At 33.4% G+C, this 20080-nt stretch overlaps 2 protein-coding genes across 3 annotated transcripts in view; both read left to right on the forward strand.

The window, feature by feature from the left end:
• LOC125066445 (serine/threonine-protein phosphatase 6 regulatory ankyrin repeat subunit B) overlaps positions 1–7846 on the forward strand; it is a 51693-nt gene extending 43847 nt beyond the window's left edge. Inside the window, exons 9-19 of the mRNA XM_047674516.1 lie at positions 471–615; positions 775–932; positions 1036–2263; positions 2344–2543; positions 2644–3180; positions 3253–3459; positions 3543–4236; positions 5954–6174; positions 6752–6880; positions 7208–7343; positions 7491–7846. Of these exons, the coding sequence (XP_047530472.1) occupies positions 471–615; positions 775–932; positions 1036–2263; positions 2344–2543; positions 2644–3180; positions 3253–3459; positions 3543–4236; positions 5954–6174; positions 6752–6880; positions 7208–7343; positions 7491–7717 (3882 nt within the window). The 3' untranslated portion in view covers positions 7718–7846. The remainder of the gene's footprint in view (positions 1–470; positions 616–774; positions 933–1035; positions 2264–2343; positions 2544–2643; positions 3181–3252; positions 3460–3542; positions 4237–5953; positions 6175–6751; positions 6881–7207; positions 7344–7490) is intronic.
• Positions 7847–13252: 5406 nt separating this feature from the next.
• Positions 13253–19812, forward strand: LOC125066520 (phospholipase A1 2-like). Of its 2 annotated transcripts, none has more exons than XM_047674621.1 (7): positions 13253–13353; positions 14200–14245; positions 14663–14921; positions 14999–15147; positions 18173–18390; positions 19091–19244; positions 19648–19812. In XM_047674621.1, the coding sequence occupies exons 1-7, from the start codon at positions 13305–13307 to the stop codon at positions 19730–19732; spliced, it is 960 nt and encodes a 319-aa protein (XP_047530577.1). In that variant the 5' UTR covers positions 13253–13304; the 3' UTR covers positions 19733–19812. The 2 variants fall into 2 exon arrangements, with proteins under 2 accessions (XP_047530577.1, XP_047530578.1); XM_047674622.1 differs by having other exon boundaries at positions 13261–13353; positions 18173–18366.
• Positions 19813–20080: the final 268 nt, after the last annotated feature.

Here is a 20080-nt window from a genome sequence, read left to right on the forward strand (position 1 = left end):
ATTGATTAAAGAAAAACCAGTTAGATACAACACAATTTTTGCTAAAATATGATTAAATTAAAGTTTCTAAAATAATAAATCAACTGAAACTTCTAAAATAATAAATCAGTTATTTAATCACTCGTAAAATTTAATTCAAAGTCTTCGTAGACAAAAGCTTTAAATAAAACCACTACAAAGTTATTTTTATTTCGTTCATAAAATTAAATTAGTTTCTATAATCGTTCAATGGAATCTTTTATCAATGTCTTAAGACGATTAAGAAATAATGGCTTTAAAAAATTCCGAAGCCGAAGTCTGAGTTACTACACAAAGCAAATGATTTAATGGCTGTTGAAATTTGGAAAAAAAAATATTTAATCTTAAAATAGTATGTAGCCACTATAAATTTAATCAGAACACTATATTAGTTTAGAGAAAACCTCATTAAGGTTAAATCTGTGTTGACATTTGTACAACAAATTCTGCAGGATAACTACACAGCCCTCCACATAGCTGTGGAGTCGTGTAAGCCTGCTGTGGTGGAGACCTTACTAGGTTACGGTGCTGATGTGCATATACGAGGTGGCAAGCAAAGAGAAACTCCACTACACATAGCTGCTAGGATTCCTGATGGTATATATAACTTGGTTTCTATAATAAGCCATCTATATCAACTTTATTTTGTTACGTATATTCGATAAATATATATGAAATTGAATTAAAAAGGTATATATAATCAGAAAAAATATATGCTATGATTGTAATATTTAATTTAATGATATAATATTTCAGGTGATAAATGTGCATTAATGTTGCTTAAGTCGGGCGCTGGACCAAACAAAGCTACTGAAGATGGTATGACGCCGGTTCATGTTGCGGCGAAATATGGAAATCTGACTACTTTAGTTCTTCTGTTGGAAGACGGAGGAGACCCTTTAAGAAAAACAAAGGTATTGGTTTATGCATTAATAATAATAAAAAAAAATGTAAAATATACTATGAATATGCGTATTAAGCATATTTAATTATAATTGTAAAAATTTGCTGTTTTAGTCTGGTGAAACACCTCTTCATATGGCCTGTCGAAGTTGTAAGCCAGATGTTGTTCGACATTTAATAGAATTTGTCAAAACACACAAAAGTGAAAAAGTTGCAACTTCTTACATTGATACCGTTGATGAGGATGGAGCAAGCGCATTACACTTTTCCGGTCAAATAACCAAAGAAGAAGTCAAAGTACCTACTGCTGATAAAGAAGTGGTCAAGTGTCTTATGCAAAACGGTGCAGATGTTTCTCTTCAAACAAAACATAATCACGAAACGGCTTTTCACTTTTGTGCTATCGCAGGTAACAATGACGTATTGACGGAAATGATTACCGATATGTCAACTGCTGATGTAAGTCGAGCTCTCAATAAACAGAATTCAATCGGATGGACCCCTTTACTAATCGCATGTAATCGGGGTCACATGGAACTTGTTAATACTTTACTAACTAATCATGCTAGAGTTGATGTATTTGATATTGAAGGAAGATCCGCTTTACATTTAGCTGCTGAACATGGGTATCTGCAAGTATGTGACGCTTTACTAACCAATAAAGCTTTTATTAATTCTAAAGCGAGAAATGGACGTACCGCTCTCCACCTTGCAGCAATGAACGGTTTTGCACATTTGGTTAAATTTTTAATAAGAGACCATAATGCGATGATAGATGTCCTAACTTTAAAGAAACAAACTCCATTACATTTAGCAGCAGCGAGTGGACAAATTGAAGTATGTAAATTGTTGCTAGAACTTGGTGCCAATATAGATGCTACAGATGAACTTGGTCAGAAGCCTATTCATGCTGCTGCGCAAAACAATTACTCGGAAGTTGTGCAGTTATTTTTACAACAACACCCGAATCTTGTGATGGCTACTACTAAAGACGGAAACACATGTGCGCACATAGCTGCTATACAAGGGTCTGTAAAAGTTATAGAAGAACTGATGAAGTTTGATAGAACCGGTGTGATATCAGCAAGAAATAAATTAAATGATTCGACACCTTTACAACTGGCAGCAGAAGGAGGTCATGCAGACGTAGTTAGGGTTTTAGTAAGAGCTGGAGCTTCATGCTCGGAAGAAAACCGATCCGGATTAACAGCTGTTCACTTGGCAGCCGAACATGGTCACACCAATGTATTAGATGTGATGCGATCCACGAATACATTAAGGATTTCGAGTAAAAAGTTAGGTTTAACACCCTTACATATTGCAGCTTATTATGGTCAAGCAGGTACAACAAAATACACACAAAATTAATACAACAACCTTTTATTTTATAAGAGACGTGCTAATTATTTTTAACAATTTCAGAAACGGTTCGTGAACTTCTGTCTCACGTCCCAGGAACTGTCAAATCCGAGCCTCCTACAGGTGTTTCCTTAGTGCCGATATTAGGTGCAGAATCTGGTCTCACTCCACTCCACCTAGCCGCTTATAATGGTAATGAAAATGTTGTGCGATTGTTACTTAATTCCGCTGGAGTACAAGTTGACGCTGCTACCAACGAAAATGTAAGTGTCTCAAATGATTACTACATTAGTAATATGCAAGCATTATATACATATATCATTAATAGTATATAAACTATTTGTTTTGTTTTTATTTTTTTAGGGATACAATCCTCTCCATTTAGCGTGTTTTGGTGGGCATATGTCTATAGTAGGACTACTTTTGAGTAGATCAGCTGAATTACTTCAAAGTACAGACAGACACGGAAAAACTGGTCTACATATAGCATCAACACATGGACATTATCAAATGGTTGAGGTGTTACTAGGGCAAGGAGCAGAAATTAACGCAACAGACAAAAATGGTTGGACACCATTACATTGTGCAGCGAAAACTGGTTATCTTAACGTAGTAAAATTATTATGCGAATCAGGAGCATCGCCAAAAAGTGAAACAAATTTGAATTGTGCGCCAATTTGGTTTGCCGCTTCGGAGAATCATAATGACGTCTTAGAGTACCTTTTACATAAGGAGCATGATACACAATCACTAATGGATGACAAAAGATTCATCTATAATTTAATGGTGTGTTCAAAAAATCACAACAATATACCAATTGAAGAGTTTGTGTTAGTTTCACCGGCACCTGTAGATACGGCAGCAAAACTGTCTAACTTATATATTAATTTATCAACTAAGGTAAGTAATAAACACTTCGTTTTAAATTTTGAATATATAAATATTTATTATACATGTAATATCATATAACAGGAGAAGGAGCGTGCCAAAGACCTCATTGCAGCTGGAAAACAATGCGAAGCCATGGCTACAGAACTGTTAGCGTTAGCAGCTGGTGCTGATTCTGCTGGTCATATTCTTACAGCTACAGATAATAGAAATATAGAATTCTTAGATGTTTTAATAGAAAACGAACAAAAAGAGGTCATCGCGCATACAGTCGTACAGAGATATCTTCAGGTAAAAAATAGGTAACTTCGTCTACTACAGCAATACTTCGATTAGGTTATATGCCGAATTATCAACATGTGTTCCTATTTCAGGAACTCTGGCGAGGGAGCCTCAAGTGGACGGGCATCAAAATAATGTTCCTTTTTTTTGCATTTATAATCTGTCCACCAGTGTGGCTAGTATTTTCCCTTCCATTAGGACATAAATATAATAAAGTTCCCATAATTAAGTTCATGTCATATCTTACGTCGCATATTTACCTTATGGTTCTATTATCATTAGTGGCAATTACGCCGATTTACAATTCTATATTTAGAGAAAGTTTAGTACCCAGGTGGTATGAATGGATGCTGTTAGTTTGTCTAAGTGGTCTTTTACTTTTTGAATTAACAAACCCTAGTGATAAATCTGGTTTAGGTTGGATAAAAATTGCAGTTTTATTATTAGGGATGATCGGTGTTGCCACCCATGTTGTTGGATGGATTTTTGTATTACCTAAGTATTGGCCAACTCTAATGTATTGTAGAAATCAATTTTTCGCATTATCATTTTTGCTAGCGTGTGTACAGATATTAGACTTTTTATCCTTCCACCATTTGTTCGGCCCTTGGGCGATTATTATTGGTGATCTCATGAAAGACTTAGGACGATTTCTTGCAGTCTTAGCGATATTCGTATTTGGATTCTCAATGCATATCGTGGCGCTGAATCAACCGTTTAGGAATATATACAAACCAGAAGACAACAAATACGCCAGAACAGCCAGAAGAAAACTTTTCTCAGACGGTAAGGAACTTGTTATATTATTGTAATAATTAAATTTTTCATTTAACTTTTTCATCAAGCATAAATAAACTAATCTATTTGAAATATATTGTTTCCTTTTTTTTTAAATTGACTTCCGTGATTTGTATTTAATAATTAATGATGTAAACTAAAATTCTTATATAATAGATAATAATCTTCGGATAAAACGACAAGCTTATGATTCTCAATTCTGGATTTCTGGTGAATCATATCGAAGGAAACAGGGAATAACGGGTCGTAAGTTCATGTTAGCGATAGACGTAACAAAGTTCGAAAAATGTACTTCAATATATCATTTAGTTATAAGAAATAGTCATTTACACGATGATTGCATTATATCGATGTGCTTACTTTATTTTATTTATATTCCATCTGCTTGCAAGCTTGAATGTTTGCCACCATGTCGAGAATGTTATCATCGTCCGTCCGATTTAGATAATTTGTATGAACAAAAAAAAATTGCAAGAGACACAAAATAAGTGGTTACGGACCATAGTATATATACACATATTTCGCTAAATACATATAATTGTGGCATGTATTCATACAGTGTGAACAGTGCCGATAAACGATGGCATAATATAAATGTTACGTTTAGATTAATGACAATGCATTGTACTTTGCATTTTCTGTTAAAGCAATGTATGTCACTTACCTGTAAAACCTGTTCATCAAAATGAGTAACAATTATTAATATTTTGCAGGTATTAAAACAATAACAGAAAATGCCTTGTGCATCACGTAACTAGTTTTAGTGGAATGAGTGGCCGACTTCACCGCATTCAATGGAGCAAGTTTGATTTGCGCATGCCGTGGCTGGCTTTTGTCCTGCGTTTGACACCGGTGTTTTGAGGTATCCTATGTTTCAACATGTTTGGCTGATTGTCGTCGATGTGGCGCATTGTTGCGTCCACGCCGTCATTTTTGACACCAGTAGGGGATGGGGGTAGATTGATGATTGCATTAACATAATTGGATCTTCTTTGATTGTCAAATTTATACCGGAACCAAAATTAATGAACCCAAATCAAAGCCCTAAAAAAGTTATTATTCTCATCTCTAAAAGAGGTATATACATCATTTGATACACTATACATGCACACACATATCAATCTACCCCTTTAGCGCACATTTAAAAATAATCTTAGCAACTTAGTTGTGGACTATAATAGTTGTGGTTCTTTGCGTTTTAACGTCCAGAGTTCTGTTCTGAACATAAAGCACCGCCTTAAATGTTTTAGATTAAACTCAATCAAATAATGTAACATAATTTATAAACATTTTGTCCAAAATGAAGGGGTAAATTGATGCTGATTAAATTTAATTTACATTACACTACAAGTTACTAAACAGAATCAACAATTTAAATGTACACTTTTCTGTCTGCATTAACATACCCCTACATGACAGAGAAAAGAACAAGGTCCATTTGAGTGTTGTCTTCTAGCGACGTTGACACCGATCGAAGCCTTGGAGAAATTGTTCTTCGCCCTTTTCGGCCAGATTACTTTGTCAGACCTTAACTACGTATCCAGTGTACGACCGTTATGGACGCAGAACCTGTTCAAGTTTGTCTTCGGCGCCTACTTGTTGATGTCCGTCGTGGTGCTCATAACGCTCCTTATTGCGATGATGTCGGACACTTATCAACGCATCCAGGTAACTTTGCTGTCAACTCCAAATCGATTGTTCACAGTGACCATGAATCCCTTTTACTCCTTCGAGCTGCTGTTCTTTGCGGTCTTCGGTCAGACGACGACGGAGCAGACGAGAGTGCACCGCAACGACAGCAACACGCAGCCGGCTTGGACGAATTATTTATTCAAAATCGTCTTCGGTATCTACATGTTGGTGTCGGTGGTTGTACTGATTAATCTACTCATTGCCATGATGTCAGACACGTATCAGAGGATACAGGTAATGTAAACGTGAATAAACTACCATTGGTGTGCAACTATACGCTGTATGCATTTATAAATAGCAAACACGCTAATAAAAACTTAAAACTATCCTTAACTTAAATATTCTACGTTTATTTTATGACTAAGAATGATTGATGTAAATAAAGCGATGTATAAATTTTATATTCACATAAAGCAATAAAGCATTAATTCAAACAGCTTAGCATGTGTATACGATGAATCGAGTAAAATTTGAAAATTTTATATATGCCAAAAAATTCATAAATATCTTTTTCGAATTAATTTTGTTCTTTTCTTTTATGATTTTTTTTACGTTAAGCTAAGTAAGTTTAAGTTAATTTATGTACATGTATACCAAAATTTAAAAAATCCATAATTTATACTCCATCATTATGTTCCGTCTACCCAAGAAATGATTTTATTAAAACCTCAGGATTTAAAGATGCTCAGCCCAATATTTAGCAGTAATACTTGCCTATTGATATAATTTCTGCTTAGTGATTATGTAGGTATTAAGACTTAAAATAAAAATAAATAGTAGCATTTTTGTTATAAGAATATTAATCTTTCAGGCACAATCAGACATAGAGTGGAAGTATGGTTTGTCGAAGTTAATTCGCAACATGCATCGCACGAACACAGCTCCGTCGCCTCTGAATCTCGTGACGACGTGGCTCATGTGGTTAATACATAGGTGTAAGGTAAGACTCCCAATTGCAAAAACATTATTTTTAAGCAAGTCAAGTCAAAGATCCGTAGGATATACTGATTACCTTTGTGTATTATCAGCCTTATAATAGCCTAAAAACATATAATTTAAAATTCCGTCACTGGTGGCACATTGGCGGTTCGATGTGATCGCCTAACTTCCTATAATATGTAAAAAAACCAGACAGTAGTTAAATAAATTATCCTGGTCTGACCAAAATAATACTGTTTCCTTCTTTTATAACTTTGCACTAACCTAATAATAGGTAAGCTAAAACAAATGTAAATAACTAAATTTTAATGAATTATTCTTTATTTAGGAGCGTTTAAGTAAAAAGAAGCGACCTAGTCTAGTGCACATGATCGGGATGCAACGACAAGATCAAATGAGCGCAAGATCCAAGGCCGGCGCCAAGTGGCTGTCCAAGGTCAAGAGAGGACAAGTTGTGCCAAAAGGTTACTTAATCATTTCATTTTCAATATCATCAATTTTATTTTATTATATTACAAATGAAATAGGTACTTTATGTATAAATTTAAATTAAATTTGAACAAAAATAAAAGTTGGAACGGTACATACTTAACAAATATATACGTTTCCAGATTCAACACGTCTTTCGGTTGTCCATCTCAGTCCTTTAGGTTCACAGCTAAGCTTCAGCAACATGACGAGGATAGAAAATGTTGTTGATTGGGAAATAATCGCTAAGAAGTACAGAGCTCTAACGAGGGACGAACCAGATGAACCTGTGAATAAAGACAGCGAAACTGAAGCAGTCGATGATGAATCAGATATAATTCCTAACAATGTCGCTGCAGCACCACCTTGAACCAGCGATGTATCTGTTTTGAAAAGCAGACTACATGGTTTTTAAGAAAATAAAGAGTCTATGAAGTATATATTCACATAGTCTCAACCGTTGAAACATATCCGAATACTTCAGTGACATTGGTGATAAGTCTCAAAGATTTACATCTACAGAGATGGCGTGGTTTTATCAGTATTATTTTCTAATGATTTAGAAGTCATTGCAATCTTAAGACTTATTAATAAATAAACTAAAGACACTATTTGAAATTATAATAACATTAATGTGATTTTAATTTCAACTATTGAATCATACAGTATTATCAAATGAAAATAATGTAAAGCAAATAATTCATTAAATATAAGTAAACGTTTAATGAACACAAAGAACTATATTGTCTTTATCAACATTATTTAAACATCTTGAAATCAGCTAAGCCAATTGTATATACAATACATTTTCTACGTGGATTAGTGTGTCCAAAAATTAATAATATTAATTTTAATGAAATAATAAGTTAAATTGTAAAATAAATATCATTAGAATTATTTAATATCGATTAAGATATTAAGCCTAGTCTAAAGTCTAGTCATATAAATGATACTAGTTTAAATCTCAATTTAATGAACGTTGATTTATTATGGGATTTTTTTTTTATTTATTAATAGTTTAAGGTAGATTTATTTTTTGTCAGTACTTTGTAAGTGGAAAATTAATAGTAGTAAAATCGAATATTTTTCCATTTAATACGATAAAATCTTTGTAAATATTACGTTTTAGCAATTATTAGATATGTGTAATGATATTTTTGTAAATAAACGTTGTGTATTTCCGTACTGACTTATAACAAATAAAATTCGAGCATTTTGTACTTATTGCTTTTTTTTCCTAAAAAAAAAAACAACATAACAATATGAAAACAAAAATCAATGAAATTTATATTTATTGATTGCAAAAAAACTTAACGCAAAATTTTTAATTCCGCATGAAGTGAAGACGAGTAGCAAGTCGTTACAAAAAACATTGACTATTATTAGCTAATATTATAATTATTCATTCAGATCTAATAATATATTGTATGAAGATAAAAATTTATGGTCATAGACAATTTATATATCATAACATGTAATAAAATTATGTAAAGCGTAATTTTTGAAGACGTAAATTATGACTTATGACGAAAACAGTTCTATCGAGATGTTCTTAGATACGAATGTAAAACAATTATTTTACCAAAACGAAAGTAATAGCTTGTTTGTGAGCTGGATATCACACGAAATAGCTATTATTCTTATCAACATTTGTGCATAATTATTTTAATGTTGGTGATGTTACAAATGGAACAAAGTTATAATATATTCTTGTGAATTATTTTGTAATAAGGAAAAAAGTACATCAGGTATTGAATTACGGTGATTTGCCAAACTTTAATTTTATGAGATATGGAAGGGGCAGATTTTAATTTAAAGAAATACGCTGTGATTTTTTTTAACAGCCGTAAATATTAATTTAATATCGCATAGCTGGGCTAATATCACCTTTCTTCGTAAGACGGTGGATAGGAGGTTACTGGTACAGATTCGACGTTGTTGCAGCGCAGGTTGATACATATGGAGCCTTGGAAAAAGCATCGTCACGAAACCCTTATGTGCTGGATAAAATACATGTACATACACGTAACAATAGGAGGCAGATTGGTGAAATAAATTCCAAGCCTTTTTAATCACGCTTTAACTTGGTGTAAGCACATTAATTGTATTTATCATGTCCAATAAACAAATATATTCTAGCGATATGTTTCTGGTAAAAGTCTATCTAAAGTTATAAAAGTCTGTCTGGCATGGAGCCAGACAGACTTTTATAAAATCTCTTCACGGTATAAAAACGTAAACAAATATGTCTTTTCTTTATATGAAATATGATAGAGCCACTAATATTTTTATTATCTATTTGTACAAATGGCACATTTATTTATTTTTCTTATATTAATCATTAGAGTTCCGTAAAGAAATAATAAGCTATTAATGTATGTATATGATAATAGTTTTCATGATTGAACGGAAAAGGCTATGCCCAAAAAATATTTATAGTTTCTGTATTTACAGAAAAAATCGTATACGTTAGACTTCTTTACTTTCAGTCCAAACAAAGCATAATGTCAAATTTCGTTACAAATATAATGGTTCTACCAAAAAAAAAAAAATATATATATATATTGTTAAGTTCAATTCTACCTCGTTGGTCTAGTGGCTAGATATAAGGCCGCAAATTCCAATTTCCTGTGTTCAAACCCCAGGTCGACCGAAAAATTTATTGGTTTTATCCTAAACTAAAAATCCACAGTAACAGCCTGGAAAGTTGGAAGTGTGACTCGTGCGCCTCGGAAAGCACTTTAAGCCGTTGTTTCTGCGCATGAACTGTTTCCAGCCATGTTATATTTGCCGTCGAGTGAGAGAATCGCTAGTGTATTTATATTGCGCACATAGTGGTGCACTATGGTGTCCTGCGTAGTCGACTGTTCCTTTGATATTTCCCGCCATGACCGATATCGATCAGCACAATATCCCAGCATGGTAAACTCGATGATGATGAATTTCGAATGTCAAAAGAATAACGACATAAAGACAGATTTTTTTATCCTAATAACGTTTATAATTTAAATGTAGTATACATAATTCAATTCACGATAACGCCAACTTCCTTTCCCCAATCGCAATCGTGCAATGACAGCTGCTAAAGTGTTAGTTCCATTGCCCAGATTATTATCAATGTGACCACACGCACACTACGCTATAATATGATAGACGACATTGACAGTCAACTGGATATTTGCTCTACTACATAATCCCGATTTTAAATAAATAAGCATGTTATTTATGAAGAAATTACGGCATAACAGAGCGTCGTGTCGTTATCCGTCACGGCATACGAGTCGATCTCACCGCCGAGGCGCGACATACAAATTTCGTTATAATACATTTTATAAAGTATATGTATTATTTTTAAGTTACGTTTATCTAATCATTTATTTTCGTATAACTAATTCATATTAATTAATCAATTATTTTTAAGTAAAAACTTGTATGAATAAATTAATTACACTATCGATGTATTTAATAATAACTAGTGACCCGCGTAATCTATTAATAAATGCGGTAAGCAATAAAACATTAATTTGGAAAAAAGTATGTATTTATTACTTTAGATAAATAAACAAAAATTGTTTGAAGCACTGAGATCAAAATCTGTCATGGCTTTTAACCGATAATTTTAATTCTTAAGGTATAATTTTATTGTTATATCCAATCCGACCGCTCGTTTCGCAGAGAACGATTTTTTTTGGTTGCACGTAATTTGGAATCGCTGACATCTTCCAAAGCATTCATTCGTATGATTAAATTTAAAAGACAATATTAATGTATATGAGATGCTCAAGTCAACTAACATATATATAAATAAATAAATATTGGACAACATCACATACATTACTCTGATCCCAATGTAAGTAGCTAAAGCACTTGTGTTATGGAAAATCAGAAGTAACGACGGTACCACAAACACCCGGACCCAAGACAACATAGAAAACAAATGAACTTTTTCTTTTTCTACATTGACTCGGCCGGAAATCGAACCTCGGAGTGTCGTACCCATGAAAACCGGCGTACACACTACTCGACCACTGAGGTCGTCGATCTATATCTAAATGAGGATTAAATTTAGTGTAGAAAAATCCTTTCATTATTTAACAATTTGTACTGTATAAAAATCAAATCTATCCCACTTCATACTATCAAGGGCTTTGTACAAGCCCGTCTGATAAGGTAATATCCGGTCATCATAATTATAGATTATTTCCATTATGATCAGCTGTATCATTTCACTGCTGGATGGAGGCCTCCCTCAAGGCGCGCCACTGAGCCCGATCCTCGGCCTTTCTCATATACATATAGTCTACCGTCAAGCAACAATACTTAGTATTATATACCGATTTGAGGAGTGAGTGAGATAGTATTTAAACTAACTACAGACAGCAGGGACATGACATCTTAGCTTCCAGGTTTACGCATTGGTGTAATGTTTATTTGTCAAATCAGGCCAGTGTGACGACTGACTTCCCACGAGGAGGATGACCCCTTACGAGCCGAGATGGCCCAGTGGTTAGAACGCGTGCATCTTAATCGATGATTTTTGGTTCAAACCCAGGCAAGCACCATTGAATTTCATGTGCTTAATTTGTGTTTATAATTCATCTCGTGCTCAGCGGTGAAGGAAAACATCGTGAGGAAACCTGCATGTGTCTAATTTCAAAGAAAATCTGCCACATGTGTATTCCACTAACCCGCATTGGCACCCGCAGCGTGGTGGAATATGTTCCAAACCTTCTCCTCAAAGGGAGAGGAGGCCTTAGCCCAGCTGTGGGAAATTTACAGGCTGCTAATGTAATGTAAAATAAATGTAATGTTAATTTTTTCAAAATTCAAACACAGTAATTTATACGTATATAGATATATTCTTTCGTTTATATTTGATGTCATTGATGTTCTGTTTTTAAATTTAACATAAAAAAGGACATAACATCTTAGTTTCCAAGGTCATTGACGATGTAAGGAATGCCTTTTTTACTTCATGTTTTTTTTTTGTTTGTGGCGGTTTACAATTTTCATAATGACTAAAAAACAGCAGGTCTTCGCTGGTAGCACCAGTGTTTACGGTCAGTTATGATCGCATAAAATCAGGTGGCCCATTTGCCGAACCACCTACAGCGGCGACGGCAGAGGTGATTGAAGGCAGAACGGAATTGCGAAGACTTGAATCTGCCCTCTGGCCCAACTTAGGATCCGAAGAGTATTACTTCGGGTAGGATAAAAATACTTATCACGAGTGTATCTTACAAGATAGATAAATGCAAGCTGCTATAGTGGAATTTTCTGTAGGCATTTTAAGACCTAAAATTTTCTAGTATATTGTTTGTATTTCTTAAGGTTCAGCCCGCGTTAGCTATGTAAGCGTACGAAAATAGTTTTTTGGAAAAAAAACATCGTCTTACTGCCATTTTGTACAAAATATTTCATCATCATCATCATCATTATCAGCCTAAGCTTGTCCACTGCTGGACATAGGCCTCTCCAATTGCATGTCACTGTGATCTATCTTCGGCTACTCGCATCCAGCTCCTGCCAGCCGTGTTGCGCTAATCCTCATTCCACCGTGCCTGAGGACAAAATATTTATAAATGACATAAAAATATTAATTTACAAACCATCCTCGATTCCGTTCAAAATCCGTAGAGTAGTTCAGAAGCAGTTAGCGGAGCTACAGACAGAGGCTTATATGGTCTCTATTGTAATGTTTTTTAAAATAAAATATCAAATCAAACACTCCTGAATTGTTAAATATTTATCCATTTTTAAATTATGTAGCGACGTATATTTTTTAACACGATATGTCTACGGAACAGTAATTTTTAATTTAATTCAAACTTGACACAATGAAGAAATATAAAAATGAGAAGTAAGTGTAACGAAGACGTTTAATGTTTGTGAATCGAACGAAAATATTTAATTAAAAATAAAATCGTAAATTTTAAGTGGTGAAAGCCGATTTCGAAATGGCGTTACTTAGAAAATCTTTTGTGATATACTTTTTTGTTTTATTGGGTAAATATTACGATAAATTATATTATTTTTTTAAACTGGTATTAATGCAACTTTTAATAGAGGGTACGTGATTTGGGGAATTTGAAATAGATAATAATAAAAAAAGTATCAAACTTAATCAAGCCAATTTTTTTTCTCCCTTGACCCTTTTGTGCACAATGACTTAAATGACAATTATTTACCTACAAAAAAATATTTCTAGATATTTACAGGCTGTAACACATATCTTATCGTTAAAATATACGATGATACGTAGGAATTATTACAATCTATTCTAAGTTGTGTAATCTTATTTACTTACGTTTTAGTCCCTACATTTAACAAAAAAAAGCACACATACATGCCCATATACATTTACGCATTAACTAATTCATACACAAACACAAACTCACGTCATTTTTGAAGATTAAATTTCGAATGCTTGTTGTATAAATTGTTACTGTTGCTATGAATGATACAAAAGTTAGCGCAACATAATTCACATCTGGGGGGGAGGGGTGTTGCTGGCCATCCTTAACACAGGTTATTCTTACAATCTAGCTTCATAGCATGACCAGACTATACTCTAAAATTTCTTTAATCATTTCATACATTATTTATTGTAAAAAAGTAAAGTAAGTTTTGCCAACTTGATGTTATAAATATTTAAAATTATTAATAAATAGTAATCAATTATATTTTTATTTTAAAATTAAAAGTAATACGTTAAAGTTTCAGCATCGGAATTCCATTTAAATACCAAAAAGAAGTCGAAGAGATTTAATCTGTTATTTAAGACTTCGGTTATTATTATTTTTTCATGTTATTTTCCTTAAATTATTATTTTAAAAGCCGTTTATTTTGCAGGTTACATTGCGGGTGCAAGCTGTGCTGACTTACGCTGCTATCTGGGGTAAAAGTTAACTAATATTTCTCTGAAATCCATTTCACTTATAAAATAATTTGGTGTGTCAGACAAATTGGCCTGATGGTGAGTAGTCACCATGGCCACTGACACTGGCGCTGTAAGGAATATTGACCATTCTTAATATCACCAGTGCCAACCTAGGGTCCTCCTTGTGTCTGTATTTACACAGGCTTACTCACCCTTCAAGCCGAAATACAACATTACTATGTATTTCTGTTTGGCGACAGAATATGTATTAGCTAATCTACCCAGACGAGTTTGATCAAAGTCCTACCACCAAAAGATTATAAACCATTATCTTTGAACGTTACTGAGAATTGGTACAAAAAATAGGAAAAATCAAAAGTCCCCTGTTTTTGGTTAAATATATTAAATATTTTAGACACTTAACCAATGTTTCAGGTCATTCGAAGATTACCAACAATATTCACTGAAAAACCCTAGCCCTCTTTTATTTTCATCCTGCTTCCAATCTCAAAGAGAAACAGTTTTCTACACATTTGGGTACAATGGTGTAGCTACCGGTCGGTCCGTAGAGGCCATAGTAAACGCGTACCTGAATAAATCTAATATTTTACTATTAAACTGGGAAAAAGAAGCAGCAATCGGTATACTTGGACCTATATCGTATGCCCTGACCGCTATCCCGAATGCGAAAAGGGTTTGTATTTGTGAATGAAGTTGTCCTGCAAAATAATCGATATACCTATTTTATTTTAAATATTATTATTTTTTTAGGTTGGTGTAGAATTTGCCAATACATTGATAACACTATCCAATAATGGACTAGATCTGTCAAATGTTCATTTGGTAGGATTCTCGCTTGGAGCACAACTCTTTGGATACACCGGTGACGAAGTGAAGAAACAAGGAAAGATAATCAAACGGTGAGTATCATGTAAATTTCAGAATTATCGAGCAAATAATTTCATTCAATAGGATTAATGTAAACTATAGCCACAGATTATAAATAATATATATAAATGTCTGTAAAAACATACTCTGATACACATAAAACAGGATATATAAAACTCATTTATTTACTGTCAAATATCTGCCACCGGTTGGGAAAGTGATATCCCAGAAGAAAACACACACTTACTCAAAAAAAAATCTGATGATGATGTTATCCTGACCCATTTCGGCCTCGGTGGCCAATTTTATAGGAGACTAGTCAACTTCTCAGAACATATTATAGTGCGCAATTGAGTGAGCCAACGCAAGTGCACTCTGAATTTGCTCATATTTGGATTTGCCATAATGACGTCATCCGATGGATTATGACGGCACATTCAAATCGACCGGAAAGAGTTCAGGCGCAGGACCGTACGTACTTTCCGAGAAACTGGAATTTATACACTTCGAATTTCCAAACTCCGGGCTGTTATTAAAAACCCAATAACTTATTGTCGGCCTGACCTGGCCTTTGAACCCAGCTTTTTGGCATCTTCAAACTTATATTTTACCACTAGACCAACGAGATAGTCAAAAAATTAACTACAACAAAATAAGAAAGCATCTATATTAAAAGTAAAAAAAACCTTACGTCACTCATTAAAACGTACTAATTGATATACTAACACAATTCATGATAGCACTTAACAATACAAGCAGCGAATTGATGATAAGTTTTCAAACACGCCTCAGTAACTTCTAAGTGAAGATAGAGTTTTTGTATAATAAATGGTTTTGTTTGATATTACAATAGCAAAAATTTGCAATGAAATATCAAACAAATCGAACGTCAAAGCCAATAAATTCAATTCAGTTCCAAATATAGTCACTTAACACTGGTAAAATTACTCCAACAAAGTAAAAATTGAATAAGAATATTAAATAATGCTTGTTAATTATTATTAAATAATCAATAATGATTGATTGTAAGAATTCTAATTTTTAATATAAATTTGTGATGTCTAATATACTAGAACATTTTAAGACTATATGAAAATTTAAGAATTTTTGTCAAAATTAATATTCGTAATGCTGCTGATGGGATCATTTTAAATAAAATTCTTAAATTGCATAAATGCTCGATTATATATAGCAATTTTACAGTTCTTTCTTAAAATTATTGTTTTGCGAATAATAAATAAATACTTCGAAAGGCTGCCTATCTACAGCAAGGTGACTTATTTGGCCTCGCCGTATTCAGCATCGAATAATTTCAGTAAATGTATGGTGTATCATAAGGGATTTGAAAAAGTCTGAATCTGAATCTTAATTACGGTAAAGTGAAGTATTTTTCTCGAAACGATGAAGTATTTCGCAAGAAAATAAAAACGAATTTATAAGTTATTATCATTATTAATATATCTCTTAATTATAAATATTGTTACGATACATAATAAATATTTAATATTTAATAGGCGCTCCAATATTCGACAATGGATTTCTTACCCTAACAAAATCGAAATAAAAAAAGTTTAATCTCATTTCGTACCGTCTATTAGAAGAATATTGTGGAGATTATGTCTTCTGTGGAATCCGTGTGACTCATTTCGGACACCACGGACTCAACTATCGCGCTGGCCATGCATCTATTAATGACATACATTTTATATTCGATTATATTACTTTTATTAGTTACCGAGATATTTTTAAATTCCGTAATAATGTATTTGAACATTCAATGACGTAATAATGTAAAAAAAAGCGGCCAAGTGCGAGTCGGACTCGGCCATGAAGGGTTAATGTTTATGAAATTAAATGTTTTTTTTTTTTTATATTTGAGTTGATTGAATGAAAGATAAATTGCGGTTTACGATTTATGAATTAAAAAAAACAACTTGCTAGATCTCGTTCCAATCAATTTTAGGTGGAAGTTTACATGGTAATATACATCATAATTTTTTTATAGTTTTATCATTCTCTTATTTTAGAAGTTACAGGGGGGGAGGGGATTTGACCCACATTTTACGACGTTGAACGTACAATTTTTTTAACGTAACTTTATGTATCCTATAAGCTGTTTAACACTTTTAACTTTTAACTTTTTAGTTGTTTTTTTTTTTTATGTGATTCGTATGCCGTCATAATCCTTCATCGCCACCACTCTCTACTTCTGCTTACTATATAGTTAGTTGCTATAAAAAGCCGTCAATTTTCTTTTACATCTCTCGATCGCCTCATTACGGACTTTTAATATACATTACTCAGTTTGAAAAAAAGCCTAGAAACGAAAATATATTATACAGAATTCTTTATTATTTACATTGCCCAGCTTGATTCGCTGGGTAGCGAGAAGTGCAGGTAATCATCGAACATGGCTGTTTAGGCATGTAAGTGCACAGGATAGCGATACGGGAGGTCTCTCCTTCCGACCACGAGGGGCGTGTCACACATCACAGAAGGCGTGGCGTGGTGTATAGAGAAAAAGACGAGGCAGTATGCATCGGCGCTATGCGCTCCCTCTGTCCCGGCGAAAGCATTCCCGGAACTAGAGTACTACTCTGTAAACCGTTTTGGATTGGAGTACCGCCTGGGTGGGCCAACCGTTAGGCCTTACCATAAAGTGCGTACGCGATCTCAACTCGAGAAGAGATGGAGTGGGTACAGCTGGCTTTTTAGTAGGTCTTCCGACGTACGCAGTGCCGTTATCAACCGTATATAGGTGTAAAAAAGGTGTTTTATGCTAACAACAAACTTTCTAAAATCTGGATATAGTATGAATCCTTTAATTTGTATGTAGAATATGTTTAATGAATAAAACATATCTGTTGTTCTATCAATTCTAAATTAAAAAAAAAACAAAGACGAAAAAATACTAACAATATATATATATATATATATATATATATATATATATATATATATATATATATATATATAAACATTGCTATAGTTATTATATTGTGTAAATCTAAGATTCTAGATTTAGTTTTAAATTAACGTACTATAATGTCTCCACAGAATTACTTGTTTAGATGCATCAGGACCTTTGTACGATGGTATAATATCGCTCCCTGGAGTAGACGCTTCCGCTGCAGAATATGTATATGCAATTCACACTAACCCTGGTGTGCTGGGTACCACAGAAGCTGTAGGCACGGTCGACATTTGGGTAAACTGTGGGAATCGCCTGCAACCAGGCTGCGAGGGGTCTGGTATTGGATTGTTGACAAAACAAAGTAATTATATTTTTTTAAGATAAGTAAATCAGCCATAGTGGTTAATACCATCTTAGTAGGATATTATAGTAGAAGTGTTTGCACAGGCGTCTGTATTCCGCCACTCTCATAATCAGCTGAGTCCAAATCCAAGAGGACCTGCAAGAATTCACGGGACCTTACCATATATTTCTCAAACCTTTTAAAAATATATCGATCCTCTTTTAGAGGTTTCTAGTTTATCGAAAAACATGACAACTAAATAATCTGTTATAAAAGGTAACAATTAATATTTTTGCACTGTATGCTCGCCTTTTTTGGGCCTTGTTTATACTTATATTACAGTGATTTATTTTTATAAAGTTTATCCTTATTTATAATATACTTTATAATATTTTACAATTGTTCATTATGCGTTCATATCATAATGAACTCAGTTTAAAAACCAAAAGGCAAACGGAACGCGCGTTTTGCGAAACGACGAGTATTTTTGTTAATACTTGAAAAGTGTTATCACTTTTATTATTAATTATTGACGTATTATTAAATATTAACTACTACAATTATTATTAGTAATTATTAACTACTACACACCATCGGGAATTTGCATTTGCTTTTTTTCGTATTCACTTTAGTTGCTTCACTTAAAAATGTTCTGCACACTCCATCTGCCTTTCGTTTTATAAAATCTGAGAGATTGTCAGAAGATATTTTTTTCTAGATTTGTGTAGTCATGATTGCGCATGGAAATATTTCGCGGTAGCTGTAGGACGACCAACCGCTTTTCAAGCGGGGCATGCAAGTGACTGTGACGCCTGGATGCAGGGCAACGGAACCGATCAAACAATAAATATGGGAAATCATATTGACACTGAGTTTGTATTTAATTCTATTTCTGTTTTTTTTTATATTATATCTTATGTCCCGCTGTCACTTCAAAAACAAAGGTCCAAAAAAAAAAATTTTAACAAAAATATTTATCATTACCAGAATATATGAAGTCGGTGCTAAGCGCAAAAAAGCATTAACAATGTATAATAATATGTAACAAACTGGCGTTCTAACTTGGCATATACAGTTTTGAATCAAACAAATTAGTCGTTGGAACATAGAAACATAGCCAAAAACAATTTATCTTTTTTGAAGTCGGCTTAAACGAGACAATAATAGTCCTATTCATTTAATAAGATACTTAATTGAGAACATTCACTGTAGCTAGCTACCTAGTGATTATTATTAAGAATTGTTGATTGCACTAAAGTAATATTTTGTTTTTAGGGCGCGTGGCAACTATTATTTATGGACCACCTCATCATGGCCATATGGATTAGGCGAACAGGGTTTACATCCTGAATTCGTGTAAATAAGTAAATGTAAAATAAAAATATAAATTGATAATTTATTTTAGAAATATTTATAGCATGAAGCCTTAAATTTGTATCAATCTCGGTTGGAAAGTTGTTGTTAGAAAAACGGTGTTTCGTTAAAACCCAAAAAAAGAAATTGTACCAATCCTTCTAACACGTCAAGCTGTTTTTAATAATGCCACTATGAGTTATTTATTAAAGCATGTGTTAGTATATATGTTTATTCATTTCAAAAATTTATCATTTTTATCTCGCTCGAAAAAACACACACAAGAATCTTCACGTGAAGTTGGAGTGGAGGCAGATGGGACTCGCTAACACTAAGTGCGTCGGAGTACTAATTA

Source organism: Vanessa atalanta, chromosome 9 (genome assembly GCF_905147765.1).
Source record: "Vanessa atalanta chromosome 9, ilVanAtal1.2, whole genome shotgun sequence".
Classification (NCBI taxonomy): Eukaryota; Metazoa; Arthropoda; class Insecta; order Lepidoptera; family Nymphalidae; genus Vanessa; species Vanessa atalanta.

Excerpts from the sequence above, each read along its gene's own strand:
- LOC125066520 (XM_047674621.1), top strand. The coding sequence starts at position 13,305 with ATGGCGTTACTTAGAAAATCTTTTGTGATATACTTTTTTGTTTTATTG. Across the intron at positions 13,354-14,199 it reads ATACTTTTTTGTTTTATTGG|GTTACATTGCGGGTGCAAGC; the intron begins GTAAATATTACG and ends TTTATTTTGCAG. Across the intron at positions 15,148-18,172 it reads CAAGGAAAGATAATCAAACG|AATTACTTGTTTAGATGCAT; the intron begins GTGAGTATCATG and ends ATGTCTCCACAG.